Genomic DNA, 17,516 nt, shown 5'->3' on the forward strand with positions numbered 1-17,516 from the left:
ATATATATATTTTTTACACTAAAATGCTTGTTTTCCCCCAAATTTTACATTTTTACAAGGGATAATAGCAGAAAATACCCCCCAAAATTTGTAACCCCATCTCTTCTGAGTATGGAAATACCCCATAAGTGGACATAAGTGCACTGGGGTCGAACTACAATGCTCAGAAGAGAAGGAGTATCATTGAGCTTTTGGAGAGAGAATTTGGCCATGTGCATTTACAAAGCCCCTCGTGATGCCAGAACAGTGGACCCCCCCACATGTGACCCCATTTTTAAAACTACACCCCTCACGGAAGGTAATAAGGGGTGCAGTGAGAATTTACACCCCACTGGCATTTGACGGATCTTTGGAACAGTGGGCTGTGCAAATTAAAAATTTTATTTTTCATTTTCACAGACCCCTGTTTCAAAGATCTGTCAGACACCTGTTGGGTGTAAATGCTACCTGTACCCCTTATTACATTCCCTGAGGGGTGTAGTTTCCAAAATGGGGTCACATGTGGGTCTTTATTGTTTTGCACTTATGTCAGAACCGCTGTAAAATCAGCCACCCCTGTGCAAATCACCAATTTAGACCTCAAATTTACATGGTGCACTCTCCCTTCTGAGCCTTGTTGTGCGTCTGCAGAACACTTTGCGCCCACATATGGGGTATCTCCGTACTCAGGAGAAATTGCGTTACAAATTTTGGAGGCTTTTTTTCTTTTACCGCTTGTGAAATTTAAAAGTATGGGGCAACACCAGTATGTTAGTGTACAAAAATGTTTTTTTTTTACACTAACATGCTGGTGTAATCCCCAACTTTACCTTTTCATAAGGGGTAAAAGGAGAAAAAGCCCCCCAAAATTTGTTAGGCAATTTCTCCCGAGTACGGCGATACCCCATATGTGGCCCTAAACTGTTGCCTTGAAATACGACAGGGCTCCAAAGTGAGAGCGCCATGCGCATTTGAGGCCTAAATTAGGGATTTGCATAGGGGTATTCTAAGCCAGTGATTCCCAAACAGGGTGCCTCCAGCTGTTGCTAAACTCCCAGCATGCTTGGACAGTCGATGGCTGTCCGGAAATGCTGGGAGTTTTTGTTTTGCAACAGCTGGAGGCTCCGTTTTGGAAACACTGCTGTAGGATACGTTTTTCATTTTTATTGGGGGGAAGGGGGGTGGTGGGGGGGCAGTGTATGTGTGTATATGTAGTGTTTTACTCTTTATTTTATGTTAGTGTAGTGTAGTGTTTTTAGGTTAAATTCACACTGACGGCGGAATACACTGAGTCTCCCGATAGGAGCAGGGAACTCACTGTAATCCGCCGCCAGTGTGAATGTAACCTGTACATTCTCATGGGAGGAGGGGGGGGGGGGGGAAACTACAACTCCCAGCATGCACTGACAGAACGTGCATGCTGGAAGTTGTAGTTTTGCAACAGCTGGAGGCACACTGGTTGGAAAATACTGAGTTAGGTCATAAAACCTATTACCTAACTCGGTATTTCCCAACCAGTGTGCCTCCAGCTGTTGCAGAACTACAACTCTCAGCATGTACTGATTGCCAAAGGGAATGCTGGGAGATGTAGTTATGCAACAGCTGGAGGCACGCAAGTACAACTCCCAGCATGCCGAGACAGCCATTTGCTGCTCCTGAATGCTGGGAGTTGTAGTTTTGCAAGATTTAGAGGGGTTCAGGCTGGAGATCACTGACAGTGGTCTCTAAACTGTGGCCCTCTAGATGTTGCAAAACTACAAATCTCAGCATGCTAAGACAGCAAACTGCTGTCTGGGCATGCTGGGAGTTGTAGTTTTGTAACATCTGGAGGGCTACAGTTTAGAGACCACTGTCAGTGATCTCTAGCCTGAACCCCTCTAAATCTTGCAAAACTACAACTCCCAGCATGCCAACACAGCAAACAGCTGTCAAGGCATGGTGGGAGTTGTAGTTTTGCAACATCTGGAGGGCCACCGTTTAGAGACCACTCTCCAAACTGTCGCCCTGCAGATGTTGCTAGGCAACAGACTCCCGGACACGCGGCGCCATACTCTCTCCCACCGCCGCCATGATCACAGCCGCCGCCGTCATCTGGAGCTCCGCTGCCGGGTAAGTGACCGCCGCCGCTACTACACGGTTCCCCCCGCTGTGCCCCAACAATGGGTGGGCATAGCGGGGGGAACCGAACTTTAACCCCCCCGCCCCCAGTCTGCTATTGGTCGGTCGCTCCGCCGATCAATAGCAGGGATAGGAGGTGTGGCACCCCTGCCACCTCACTCCTATCTCTTCAAGGGGGATCGAGGGTGTCTTGGACACTCTCGATCCCCCTTATTTTATCGCGGCGGCGCCGTTGGTGGGCAGGGGAAGAGCGCTCCCCCTGCAAACACCATAGATGCCGTGATCAGAACTGATCACGGCATCTATGGGGTTAATTCTGCCGGGACCGGCGCGATCGCGGCCCCGGCAGCTGCGGTGGGACTCCGGCTGTGATTGACAGCTGAGGACAGCTGAGTCCCACCCGCGATCTCCTGCGCTGCCCACGGCAGAGTAGGAGATCGCTTGGACGTATGCATACGTCCATTTGCCCGAACGTGTAGTTCGCCTGGACTTATGCATACGTCCAATAGCGGGAAGGGGTTAACAAAAATTCGTCAAATACCTTGTGGGGTGTTAAGGCTCACTATACCCCTTGTTACGTTCCATGAAGGGTGTAGTTTCCAAAATGGGGGCACATGTGGGTATTTATTTTTTTGCATTTATGTCAGAACCACTGTAAAATCAGCCACCCCTGTGCAAATCACCAATTTAGTCCTCAAATGTACATAGTGCGCTCTCACTCCTGAGCCCTGTTGTGCGTCCGCAGATCATTTTACACCCACATATGGGGTGTTTCCATACTCCCCTGGTCAGCCTTATTTTCCGTGTCACTCGAGACCCTTATGACCCGGATCGCCGAAAATTACCGTTCTGAATTGACCGGCGATTTCCAACGATCACCGACATAGGGGGACCCCCCTCGGTGATGTTCCGGGATGCCTGCTGAATGATTTTAGCAGGCATACCAGTCCAGTCTCTGACCGACTAGCGGCGGGGAACGGAATTCTCACGGGCATACCCATATGCCCTACGTCCTTAAGGACTCAGGATGCAGGGCGTATGCATATGAAGAGCATCCTGAAGAGGTTAATATCTAGCCATGTATGGTTACTTTCTGTTTGTGTATTCTGGATGGTTGGGGCTATTGTGAGACCTAGGTTTGGGGCTTTTGTATATATCATTTTGGGAGTAGATGGTATGATAGTGTAGTGATCTGTCTTGTTGTAAAAGATGCCAATTTTTGCGGATGATTGTCTTGACTTTTCTATGTTCATTATTGTAGGGTAGGATTAAACGTATCTCATTGTCAGTTTTTTCCTTGTTTTTTATGGTTTGTTCGAAATAAGTGGATCTGTCTTGCTTGCTGTTATCTATATCATCCAATGTACATGCAATAAACAATATGTAGGGAGAACAAAAGACCACTCAAAACACAAATTTCCGAACACATCTACAATATCAGAAAAGGTAATGACAAACACCCCCATTTCCTCACATTTCACAAACAGGACCCATCACAATTAAAGAATTTTGGCATTCATATTGTAAAGAGACACTGGAAAGGAGGCAATTTTAAAGCAAAAATGTTAAGAGCAGAATCGAGGAAGATCTATGAATTCCAGACAATAAATCTTGGACAGAGTCCGGACCCTAGCCCACAGGGAAGATCTTCCAGCAAGTCCAACAGAAGTAATAGAATAAGCAATCATAGACTATTTTTCGTTTTTGAGATTTACATTTTCGCATTTTTTCCCATTTATTTGTCAATATGATTCCACATTGATCTTTTTTATTTTATTTATTGTTATTTTATAACTTTCATTTATAAAGTTTTTCCTTTGTTTTCTCTTGCATCTACTAGCATTACAATTCCACTCTTATTCACAAATAGTTCAGAACATATTTAGAATTTGACTTTGACTCTTGACTCTGCTCTCTTATATTTTATTCTAGAGACTTATAAGCTTTGGCTGGTTGATACCCAGATGCTATTATTTTATTGCATTCTGTTACTTTATTCTATGATACTTTCATTGTCATGTCCAGCGTTGCGACAGTTTCCAGTATAATGACTATCATGTATATTATGCCATCCCTAATCTGTTCTAACAGGACTTTTACCACATTTTGCAACCACCTTGAACTGGTTACCAATTAGCAAGGCACATTATAAAAGCTCATCATGCCAAGGAAATGCATATTAAGCCATTGAGAAAGGGGTACCCCCCAAAACGTGTCTGACCTCCCCATCACAGCACACAGTCCAGTACTGACACCAAATCGCCAATGCATATAGCTATTGCACATTTGCACTCTAATCCCTTGCAAGCTCTGGAGTTGCCGCATCTGGAGACCACTGCAAGGTTTACTACACATTTGAAAGCCTCCAACTGCCACACGAGGACGCCACTGACAAGGTCTGCACTCACCACTCCTGCCTGCCAGGATTCTGTTACAGCTGTGCCACCTAGCAGCAGGAGAAGTCGGCATCCCCCTGCAGTTCGTGGAGCCAGCGCACCGTAAGGACACCACTAGCGACGATCTGCAATTTGCATAGACTACATCATTGGATCTAATCATATGTGTCTATACGGATCTATAACTGAGACACAATGCAAAGGTGGCATACTGTGAAAATGTAATTGCTATAAGGATTATTACAAATACTGCCATTGATACCATGTTTTAATGTTATTTTAACTAATTTTACTTGATCTGTAGCAAGGGCCCTGCACAGATACCAGACTAAGTGTATATTATTGATATTTATTTAATAAGTCACATATTTTATTTAAACCAGCTACATCTTATTTCTCTGCATTTCCATAATTGGAAGGTAACATTTTAATAAATTTACACCTTGGGTTCTGAATTCCCTCTGTTTTGATTATTACCCATATTAGTGGTCCCATTCAGTGATTTCTAGTTCTTAGTTTTTAATTGAAAAATAAGACTAAATAGGATGAAATTAAGAAGTAGATTAAAGTAAGGAAGAGCTGGGATACTTTTTATTTATTTTTGAGCATTTTCTGTCTTCTGTGTTTAATGTTCGTAGTGCACAGATATTACAAGGAAGCATGATCAACAGAAATGTGGCCTACTGACAGTCTGTTTAAAGCAACCTGTAGTTCAACTTACTCGCTTGAATATAAAAGCCAAAAGTCAGGTGGAAAGGCAGACCACGAAGGAAGATGTCAGTGCACATCACCAGGATTATGTACCTGACAACACTCCCTTAAATGTGCAACTTGAGAATCGTGAAGAACAAGTGGAGGATGACTCTGACAACGACCAGTCTGAGGAGCAGGTAGAGCCTTTTGATTATTTATTTGCTCAGAATATTACTTTTAAAAGTTGCATGCATGTGCCATTTATGGTACAGTTTTCTCGGTCGCTCTTCATTTAGGGACACCTATACTGATGGGTATATGCTCTTGTCACTAGGAGGCGCTGACACTAAGAAAATAAAAAGTCAGCTCCTCCCTGGCAGGATATACCCGCCCACTGGAAGTGAGGTAATCAGTTTTTGCTAGTGTCAGTAGGCAGCAAGACACAGGTCTCGGAGCTCCCTAGACCTGGACTTTTTTTATTATTTTCTAGTACATGCTGTTTAGTTAGGTTTTTATCTCCCTTTTGTTTCCCTTTTTCAGGTGGGAGGTTCAGGAGCATGGCGCGACCTTTTCCCCCATATGCGACAAAGGGTCACGAAACATATGGGCCATGAACTCCTTATCGCCAAGGGCCAGCGCCTGGAGGTTGTACCCCGTGTCGGGGTCCCCCACTTGCCCCTGCTCGCACTGCTATCTTAGCCTGGTATGATGCAGCGTGGTCATAAGCTGGTTGAAGTCTTTAGGGTGAGTATAAGAAGATGGAGCTGTGGGTGAGTATTTACTACAACCACCCTTCCCCCTCTCCCTCCCTCTTGCTCATCCAGGGGATCCCCTTTTGTCTCATGTGCCCAGCTCCTCAGCCACCATTCCACATGGCTGTGCTTGGCTGGACCCCTCAATGTCTCTGGCGCCGTTCTGGAGGGGACAGTCCAGTGAACCTTCCATTCCCCCTCTTTGGGCCACGCATCTCTACACATGTATTGCGGCCAGGCACAGTGCCCTTGCCACGTTATCTTCCTACTGGCCGGAGACTCTATGCTGCTGCCCCAGTTTCAGTTTCTGGGGCAGCAGGTCTATGGTCCCACGCGGGTGTCCGCTTCCCCAGTGGGGGCGTTATCTGCCCGCTCACTACCTTGTGCAGCAAGGCGCAGTGTCCTGGCGCTGTTCTTTATAGGTTGACCGGAGACCTATAGCTCCCCCCGTGCTTCTCCTAATCTGAGGCCAGCTCCGGGGGCGGTGTTCTTCTACCGTGCCCTCCCTTCTCGGTGTGCTGCACTGTCTGTTAAAGTTTTTTTTTAAAGTTAAAAATAAATATAAATTCACCACTGGTCACTCAGACCACTTGGTGGTGTTTGATGCCCTCTTGTGGCCATCAGTTGTATTGTGCCCTTCATTTTTCATTACTTCTTGAGCTCCCCCTTGCTATTACAGCCTTGGCCTGTCACATTTGTTTTTCTCAGTTTAATATTTGCAGGGTCCCTTTTATAGGGACTGAATCGGGGACCTGCTTTATTCCTTCAGTCACCCTGTACAGTGGCCTGCCTCAGACTATTTACATTGTCAGTTGAGGTATGCCTCTGGCGTATCTATTTTCTGCAGGGTTCTCACTCTGTCAGGGCACATATGCGTATCGGGACCCTAGGATGGGGTTTTTTGGTCTGCAGCTGTTTTGGTCATCAATTTTCTGCACCAGGCCTCTCCACAGCCAGTCTCCATCCTTCTTTCTTTTTTCCAGTGTTTTTCTGTTCTCCTACTTCCGTACTCTCCTTCTGCTCAGGCGTACGCTGCTCTCCCTGGCGTTTTTCTGCCATGTTCTCTTGACTTGGTTGACCCCTGGATGGGGTTCTCTTGTTTGTGCCCTTTCCCATTTCTGTTTCCCAGCCGGGTTGTATGGTTGTATGTTCCTTGGGGTTGATTCCTACCTCCTCATGGGATCGTTCCGGCCCTTCTGGCTTCCTAGTCGACCTTTTCTTGTCTATCTATGGACTGTGGCTTTGGAGTCTCTACATAGGACGGTCTCTTCCTTGGCATCCTAGTCCTTCTCCATGGACAGGGGTTCTTCCTGGAGCTCAGTTTGTGGGCCTCAGTTGTCTCTGTCCTGGATCTCGTCAGCAGGCCTTATGGTCGAATGGGTTCAGTCTCTGGACTGATTCATCCTTTGCTGTTGGTTGTTTTTCCCTGCCTAGGGGACTGCTTTGGTATGTCCCATCAGTATAGGTGTCCCTAAATGAAGAGCGACTGAGAAAAGGAGATTTTTTTTTATTTTTTTTTTTTTACTCACCGTAAAATCTCTTTCTCATAGCCTCCATTGGGGGACACAGCACCCACCCATTTCTTCATTCTTTGTCCGGATTTTCTTTTCCGTTTTTTTTGTTTTTTAATCTGGAATTCCTTTCTGGGGTCCTTTTGGACATATTTCTTTGTTGACTTCTACTGCTTGGTGACAAAACTGATTACTTCACTTCCAGTGGGCAAGTATAATCCTGCCAGGGAGGTGCAGACTTTTTTTCCCTAGTGTCAGCGCCTCCTAGTGGCAAGAGCATATACCCATCAGTATAGGTGTCCCCCAATGAAGGCTACGAGAGAGATATTTTAGGAGGAGTACAAAAAAATCTCCTTTTACCCCATCAATGTAGGGCAAAAATTAAATTATGAATTTCAGACCAATTTTGTTATAACTGATATGCTAGTAAAGGTGAAAGTGATACAAAAAAAATGAATTCTGCACTTTTACAATAGAATAAAGGTAGAAATAGAAAGTGGGTGTTACGTTAGTTAAATTTGGGGGGGGGGACGGAAATCGCAGAACTTTGTGACTATATCTTGTATTTTCACAATCTCATAGGGAGAGATTTATCAAAACCTGGCAGAAGAAAATTTGCCCAGTTGCCCATAGCAACCAATCAGATCGCTTCTTTCTTTTCTAACAAGGCCTGGGCAAAATATAAGAAGCGATCTTATTCGTTGCTATGGGACACTTCACAGGTTTTGCTAAATATTCCCCATGAAGTTTACTGCATATGGACAATTACAGATAACAGACATTCCCATTGGAGTCACTATCTGACTCCGTCCAGCTCATTCAAATGAATGGGGATGCGGCGCGGTTTCAGCAGGGATGTGGCAACGGACAGTTTTTACATTCTCCTTGCTGCCATATCCCCAAAATGTGGTTTGAATGTGCCCAAACCCAGAGCTCGATAAAAACAATAAAAATAAAAATTTTAAATACAAACCGAGATAGTTTGAACCTGGTTCTATATGACAGGTGAAATGGGTCATAACTGGAGCTATGTTTTTTTGTGTGATGACAATTCATGCTGACCTATATCAGCATTTGAAATAAACTACTTGTCCAAAGGACTAAAACGGAACACAATCTCGTGAACCTTCATGAAAATCCACTTGTCCTGGTAGACAAAATAATTTCAACCAAAATAGTATGTAAATAAGGTCTTTATTAGTTTCTGAACTTTAGTTTTTTCCTCTTCGCCGTATAACAGCCATAGCTCTTGTTTTCCATCTACAGACTCATGAGGCTTGTTTTTTGCGGCACCAATTGTACTTCGTAATGGCACCTTTAATTTTTCCATAACTTATGCTCTAAAACAAAATTGTGAGGTTTAATAGAAAAACAAAATGCAGACTTCTGGTTACGGCACAAGGATGTGAGGACGCACTAACAGGCTCCTGACCGTACGCTCTGTCCAAGTCCACCCACATCCTTCTACCCGCTTATAAACAGTCTCCGTTGCTTGATAGTACACCAGCGCTGCTGCAGGATTCATTTTATAGACTGTTAGCTCACGAAGATCCTGGGACGCCTTCAGTCACCAACACGCTCTCAGACCGCCATAGAAGTCACAGGCTCCAAGATGGGAACCACAACTTAAGAGAAAGGAGATGATGCCGTGGCTCTCTCCTCACGTTCATCGCTGAGTCCAGCTGGCCTGGCGCCTGACATGGAGGTAGTGCTAACTTTCACGCCGGAGATCTTTAAACAGACATCGCAGAATTCTGCAGATCCGCCAGTGGTGGAAACCGGAGGTATTTTATCCCGTGTTGTTAACGTTGACTTTAAGCAGCTGGCGATTATAGTTGCAGAATAGCTGTTTTCTAGATTACAAGAAGCCATGGTGGCTACCTTATCAGCTTCATTACAGTCTCTGCAGACTGAAGTCACCTCTACTGTTCAAAAAGTGTCCAATTTACAACAGAGAGTACAATCAGTGGAGGACACTAATGCAGCCACTGTGCCTGCTATTAAGTTCCTATTACGTGATAATGCTTTGCTACATGAACGCATTGAGGACTTAGAGAATAGGTTCAGGCACAACAATTTGAGCCTGGTCGGATTGCCTGAATTCATTAAGCTGCGACAACTACAGCAGTTATGCGAAGCTAAATTGCCTGAAGCTTTGGGACTACAACACCCGAAGCATGTGGAACGCGCGCATAGAGTTGGTACACCCCAGCCTTCATCAGTTGAGCGCTGCAATCAGATGGACTCCCGATCCACTGCACTGATAATGAGATATTGCTCATCAGAGGGTACAATGTCATTCTCTTTGCGTACTATTCGGTGGAGGTCATGAAGCGAAGGAGAGCATTCAGGGAGAGCATTCAGTGCAATTTGTTCATCGCTGTTTAAACGTAGCATCAAATTTTGCTTACAATATCTAGCAATATTACATTTGCAGTTACCTGATGGTTCAGAAGGGATCTTCCACTCTGAGCCTCCTGTTCAAGCTGAGGACAACTCTGAGGCGATGGATCCACTCACTGCTTCCGCTTTCATTAGCCCAGAGATAAGGAGACGTAGACAATCTAAAGTTTCCTTTTCCTCAAAGCCTCCGTGCTTCCAGTGGTCGTTAGAGGGAACGTCACCCTTGCGTATGCCTTCCTCTCTGCAGGCTCCAAAAGATTTACCTGCTGGACGGTCTCCCACTTGACTCACCGTGGTTACTCTAGTTTTTTCTTCCTTAGTATATTGAGCTGTTTTGCTTATCCCTATTGGGATGAAGTTATATAGATTTTGCTGACCGGGACTTATTGATATCACCCTGTTAATAAGCTATGGTGCTCCCTTGAATAAGTGTGTTCCTTATTTTCAATTTGCTAAGGTCCTAATTGAAGGGCAGTGGCATAACTGACCCTGTCTTCTGCTTCCTTCTTCTGCCCCCTCCTTCTCTCCCCCAATCGCCTCTCTTCCACATGTTGCCTTTTACCTTTTCTTACCTTCCCATATTTCCTCTTTTTTCCTTACTTTTCTACGTATGTGGTGGATATACTATTAATACACAGGCTTAGACCCTTTTTGACCTCTGGTCTTAGCCTTTCCCATTTAAATGTAATTTCGTAGTAGCATGGTCTGGAGTTGGTACTCTCCCTGAAAGAAGTGAAGTCATGTGCAGGATTGAGCCATGTTCAATGGCATTTGCTTTGCTGCTTTTGTTTTGTACCATTTTTGTTATGTTTAACATTTTTGTTGTTACATGTTCACATGATTGTCCACAGGCACTGCACAGACTTGTACTGTTTAAAAAAAAAAAAAAAAAAAATTCTCAACTCCACAGAGGTACTGTACACCTTCCTAGGTACTGATTATTAAAATAGTGTCATGGAATATTAAGGGGTTGCTTTCCCCACAAAAACGTATGATGGTCCTCGTCATTTGCACAAGCTTAAGGCTGACATTGCTTTATTACAGGAATCTCATCTGCCAGAATGTGACTTTTATAGTATGAAAAGACTGAGTAGGTACTGTGTTGGGATCCCCCTCAATTGATCGCAAGATGTAATTACCTTGGTTAGCAAACATTTACAACATAAAATTCTTCACTCAGACCATGATGATGAGGGCAGGGTTCAGTGTCTCCTATTGGAATCTCCCAGTGGAATTTACAGTGTCTGGGGCCCGAACACTGACAACACCAGTTTCTTTTCCTTACTAGAGCCTAGAATTCTGGCAGATCAGGTTTCTGAAAAGGTTGTGACGGGTGATTTCAATACTAATATTTTGCCAATCAGAACATAGGTCGTCTGGTTCTGGGTTGTCTTCTCAGCAGAGTGGTGACAGGAGACGTGAACAGGTGTTGTCCTTGTTCACAGACCATACTTCTCTTATAGACCCATGGCATCTGCACCACCCTGCGGATTGACAATTTTCATTCTGTTCGTACGCCCAATCATTGTGGTCTCGAATAGACTATGGCCCTCATTTACGATTGCAAACCCGACCTGTTTTGTCGGGTTGTGCGCCAGAAATTCTGTCTGCACCAGAATTTGCGCCAGAATTGAAAAAACCCTGACTAACTCTCCATTTTGCGAAGAAAACCCTAAAAGGGGCGTGGCCGCCGGGAAAAGGGGACGTCTCAGAAAAGGGGCGTGTTCTTGATATTTTCACAGAAAACCAGGTTTCCACATAAAATATGATAGATTTCAGCTGAGAGAAACCCCACAGATCAGAGCATGTTTAAAAAAAAAGCAAAGTGTAGGGAAAGTGGAAAATGTAGGGAAACCTTAGTAAATACCGTGGAAAATAAATTGTAGGGAATTAAAACCCACAAAGAAACCTACACTACACTCTTAGAAAATGAGGGCCTATATCTTTGTCCATAACAGCATCACTTCCCTAGTTTTAGATTCTCAGCTAGAAGATATGGTCGTATATGATCATTCCCCAGCACCTCTGTTCCTGGCAGATCGTTATCCAGGGGGCAGTGATTTTTTGTGGAGGTTCCCAGCTGCCCTATATAAAGATTATACCTTTGCACAGCTTATCCAAGGGTGGTGGTTGGAATATGCATCGGACAATGAGGGACATGAGGCAGACCATTTTCTGTATTGGGAGACAGCTAAAATAGTATTACGGGGGCGCATATCTTATGTCACTGGGGAAAAAAAGAATTAACAGTAAAATATTCCAAGGCGAGTGATGCGCTTCGTAAGGCTTATACTGCATTCCTGGCCACACCTACATCAATGTGTAAACAGACATGGGGTGGATGCCAAGAGAGACTTTGACTGGATGGCGGTGAGAGAGCGTTTTTACAACACTGAATTCACAGTTCTTTTACATAGTTTTGGTAATAAATTGGGTCATCTGCTGGCAAATTTGGCAAAGGGACAACGTCCTCCCCCCACATATTTTATCCCTTAAAAACTCGTTCTTCTCACCGACCCCGCACTATAGTCAACTACATGGGCTGTAACTATTCAGATTTTTATTCCCATACTACTCCCTCCACTTTACCAGCAGATACTTTGCTTTAAAAGGTTTCCTTTCCCCAATTGTCGGATGACCAATTGGATCAATTAAATGCCCCTATCAGTCCCGAAGTGATGAAACAGGCCATCCATAACCTTAACCCCTTAAGGACCAGAGCGTTTTTTGCACATCTGACCCCTGTCACTTTAAAGGGTAGCTCCCACCATCATGATTTTTTTTTTCTGTCCCTGCCTATTGCCCTTCTATCCCTAACACCCTCCCTGCCTTTATTTATTTTTTTTACTATTTTTAAAATGGCATTTAGTCTGCCTGGTAGTGTGCTCACTACCAGGCAGACTTCCCCAGCAGGCACCACGTCACTGATCCCTGCTGGGGGGGGACTTCCGCCCTTAGTTCTCCCAACAGGGTGCCTCCAGCTGTTTCACCACTACAACTCCCAGCATGCCCTGACATCTATTGGCTGTCAGGGCATGCTGGGAGTTGTAGTGGTAAAACAACTGGAGGCACCCAGGACAGGAGTTTCATGGGGGAAGGAGTGAGCCAGGAGCCGATGTGGGAGGGACGGATGCGGGAGAGACTCTTCCTGCCGCTCGGTAAGTAAACCCAAACAACCCCCCCCCCCGTACCTTGCAGCAGCGCCCCCCATCCTCCCCCGTACCTTGCAGCAGCGCCCCCCATCCCGCTCGTACCTTGCAGCAGCGCCCCCCATCCCCCTACACCTTGCAGCAGCGCCCCCCATCCCCCCCGTACCTTAGAGCAGCACTCCACGCACCTTGCTGTAGCAGCCAACCCCCCCGCGCCGCCCGCACCTTGCAGCAGGGCCGTCAGCCGATGCGGAGCCCTGGCTGTTACTGCGCCTGCGCAAAATTTCGACTGATGCCCTGCCGGAATCAGTCGGAATTTTGCTGTGACGTCACTCTGCACTGCATTCGGCCACTAGGAGGGCGCCCCCTAGTGGCCGAATTTCAAATTGCTTTTAAAACGTTTTAAAAGCATTTTTTTTAATAAAAGTATATTAGAGATATGTTGTAGTACTTGAGTACTACAACATATCAAAAATTATTTTTCATGACAGTGCCCATTTAAGCATTCTCTGGGATGCGTTTACCTTTCATTCTGATTTTGAGATTATTTTTTCGTGACATATTCTACTTTATGTTAGAGGTAAAATTTTGTCGATACTTGCATCATTTCTTGGTGAAAAATTCCAAAATTTGATGAAAAAATTGAAAATGTTGCATTTTTTTTTTTACTTTGAAGCTCTCTGCTTATAAGGAAAATGGATATTCCAAATTATATATTGATTCACATATACAATATGTCTACTTTATGTTGGCATCATAAAGTTGACAAGTTTTTACTTTTGGAAGATCTCAGAGGGCTTAGAAGTTCAGCAGCAATTTTCCAATTTTTCACAAAATTTTCAAAATCAGAATTTTTCAGGGACCAGTTCAGGTTTGAAGTGGATTTGAAGGGCCTTCATATTAGAAATACCCCACAAATGACCCCATTATAAAAACTGCACCCCTCAAAGTATTCAAAATGACATTCAGTAAGTGTGATAACCATTTAGGCGTTTCACAGGAATAGCAGCAAGGAGAAAATTCAAAATCTTCATTTTTTACACTCGCATGTTCTTGTAGACCCAGTTTTTGAATTTTCACAAGTGGTAAAAGGAGAGAAATCTTCCTAAAATTTGTAACCCAATTTCTCTCGAGTAAGGAAATACCTCATATTTTTATGTCAAGTGTTCGGAGGGCGCACTAGAGGGCTCAGAAGGGAAGGAGCGACAGTAGGATTTTGGAGAGTGAGTTTTTTTAAAATGTTTTTTTGGGGCCATTTAGGAAGCCCCTATGGTGTCAGGACAGCAAAAAAAAAAAAAATTTAAATAAAAATAAAAACACACATGCCATACTATTTTGGAAACTACACCCCTCAAGGAACACCCCTCAGGTGTTTGACGACTTTTCGTTAAAGTTGTGTAAATTATTTTTTTATTTTTTCCATTAAAATGCTGGTTTTCCCCCAAATTTTACATTTTTACAAGGGGTAATAGGAAAAAATACCCCCCAGAGGTCTTATCAGGTTTTTTTTTTTTTTTATAAAAGAGTTTTTGGGGCAATTTAGAGGTTTTATGGGGTTAAAACTTGGAATGTACTCTGGACTTGGTACATTGGGGTCAAATTATGGAAAATTAAAATGAAAAGGGAAAATTTTGTACTCCATGGAAGTGTGATACTCCCTGAAGCAATCCTTAATGCAGAGGCCTGGATCAAACAGTGTCACACAGTGGTGGTATCCTTCCGTATGCCCCTCTTGTAACACACTCTGCATTTTTTTCTGGGTTTGTCCCTTCTTTCCAGTGTGGGGGACTTCACCTGGAAAGTGTTGGCCTGGGACCATCTTGGCACCTATTACTTCAGTTCCTTGGGAAGTCCGGCCTGCTCTTTCCCAGTCACCAAAGATCAGGACCTTTAGGACTTCTTCTTGGAACTGAAGGTATGTCCCTGTGTTGCCAGCGTACTGGGACAGTACAAAAGAGTTGTACATGGCAACCTGTACCAAGTAGACCGCAACTTTTTTGTACCATACCCGGGTTTTCCTCATGGCTTTGTATGGCTTGAGGACTTGATCAGAAAGATCAACTCCCCCCATATACTGAATGTAGTCCAGAATACAATCAGGCTTGAGGACCGTTATTGTGGTACCTCGCACAGGGACAGGTGAGCTGCCATTACCATGAATAGTGGTCAGCATAAGGACATCCCTCTTATCATTATACCTGACCAGCAACAGGTTTTCATGGGTAAGGGCATGGGACTCACCCTTGGGCAGAGGTGTCTGCAGAAAAATTAGAGGGAGGCCTCTCTGGTTTTTCCGCACGGTCCCACAAGCGGACGTGGATCTGGCTACAAGGGATGTGAACAGAGGGAATCTGGTATAAAAGTTGTCCACGTACACGTGGTAACCCTTATCCAGCAATGGGTACACAAGGTCCCAAAGGATTTTCCCACTAATACCCAAAGTGGGGGAACAATCTGGGGGTTCAATACAGGAAACTCGTCCCTCATACACTCTAAACTTGAGTGTACCCGGAGATACTCTCACAAAGTTTATAGAGCATCACACCATACCGTGCCCGCTTCGAGGGAATATACTGGCAGAATATGAGTCTCCCCTTAAAACTGATAAGAGACTCCTCTACTGAGGGGTGCGTAGGCCTCCAAAAATTTGGCCCCAATGTGATCGATGACCGGCCTCACTTTGTAAAGCCGGTCATAGGCGGGATCACTTTGGGGTGAACATGCCTCATTATCAGTGTAATGGAGGCATTTCCGTATGGCCTTGAACCGCCTCTGTGCCATGACCATACTGTAAAGTGGAGTCTGGTATAGCACATCCCCGCTCCAGTACTGCCTGACGCTTGGCTTTTTGAGCAGGCCCATATGCAGCACGAGGCCCCAAAATGTCCTAATATCTGCTGCATCAATGCCGTACCATTCATTGGGCTTGGCCAAAAAAGAATCAGGATGGTGGGCGATGAACTGCTGGGCGAACAGTTTCGTCTGCTCCACCATCAAATTTACAAAACTGCCACTGAAAAAAATAACTGAAATAATCAATTTCAGTGAATCCAGAATTGTTGATCCGGAGTCGCCAACAAACTCCTTAATCCGTGGCTGATAAGCCTCTGGGGGTCTCCAGACAGGTTTACCGTAAGGGGGCTCCGGTAAACTTGTCTGGGGGGTCGGACTCTTGGTACCAGCGGCATTGTCGCTCGTACTAGTGCCGGCCACTGGGCCATGGACTCATCATCAGTTCTAGATTATGAGGAGGACGATGAAGAATGTAGGATCTTCATCATCCTCACTGACAGATTCAGAGTCGGAGGCCAGAAAAGCGGGGGGGGGGGGGGGGGGGGGTTTAGGGTTTGCCTTCTTTTCTTCTGTGGGGGCTCTGATCTTGGCAGAGGGGGGGGTCCCTGGCTTCCTCCAGCAGCTTTGACCGCTGACTGAACCCCCAGCCAGCCGCGGGAGCTGCAGGAGGATTCCGTTAACCTCTCCCCTGCCGGCTGCTATTGGAAGTGAAGAAATCGCCACCTCCCCATAGATACACCCCCGATCGCCATGTATCTCCTGGTCAGCAGGTCACACGTGACCCGTATGACCCGAATTGCGGCAGATCGTTGGTATGAATTCACCGACGATCTGCCGCCATCGCCAACGTGGGGGGGGGGGGGCCTGATGACCCCCTTGGCATTTGCATGAGGTGCCTGCTGATCGATATCAGCAGTCACCCCGGTCTGGTCCCCGCCCAGCGCGTGACGGGTACCGAAATTCCCACGGACGGACGCGTACATCCTTGGTCCTTAAGGAGCTAGAACGTACGCGTACGTCCTTTTTGTCCTTATGTGATTAAGAATTCAAAAGCGCCTGGTCCAGATGGTCTTACGGGAGAGTTTTATAAACTCCTCTAAGATCACATCTCCCCCCACCCTTTCAGGATTATATAAGATTCTGGAAGGGAATGGTATGCCGGACTCAGCATTCACTTCCTATATTAGACTTCTCCCTAAACCTAATAAACCTATTAACGGCCAATCTCACTGATTAATGTGGACTGCAAATTGATTTCTAAAATAGTGACTGATATGTTATCTCTCGTGCTACCCTCTTTGATATGCCAGGTTCAATCAGGATTTATACGCAATCATTCAGCTGTGCTGAATCTCCTCACAGTATTAAGTTCTTGATTCGGTCCAGCACCGCTCCACCCAGACAGGCTGTCCAGCGCTGTTGATACTAGATGCCGAAAAGGCATTTGATAACGTTAGCTGGTCTTGGTTGAATGCGGTGCTTGATCCTATGAACGTTACAGGGGCATTTCGGTACCTCTTGCAAGCTCTATATGCATCACCTAAATCTAGAATATATCTCCCAGGCTTTCTATCACCAACCTTCCCCCTATATTAGGGTACACGACAAGGGTGCCCACTCTCTCCCTTACTGTTTGACATCGCCTTAGAGCCCTTGGCGAGATATCCATCTTCATCCGCTGTTTTCACAGGGGTGTCTGTAGGAGAAGAGAACCCTGTGTGT

The 17,516-nt window shown here is 45.2% G+C and overlaps 1 protein-coding gene across 1 annotated transcript in view; it reads left to right on the plus strand.

Annotated features, from left to right (window-relative positions):
• The window catches only part of WDR76 (WD repeat domain 76), a 189,504-nt gene that overhangs the window by 56,542 nt on the left and 115,446 nt on the right, over positions 1 to 17,516 (plus strand). Inside the window, exon 8 of the mRNA XM_056571564.1 lies at positions 5,132 to 5,383. Coding sequence (XP_056427539.1) covers positions 5,132 to 5,383 — 252 coding nt within the window. The remainder of the gene's footprint in view (positions 1 to 5,131; positions 5,384 to 17,516) is intronic.

Source organism: Hyla sarda, chromosome 4, assembly GCF_029499605.1.
Source record: "Hyla sarda isolate aHylSar1 chromosome 4, aHylSar1.hap1, whole genome shotgun sequence".
NCBI classification, from domain to species: Eukaryota; Metazoa; Chordata; class Amphibia; order Anura; family Hylidae; genus Hyla; species Hyla sarda.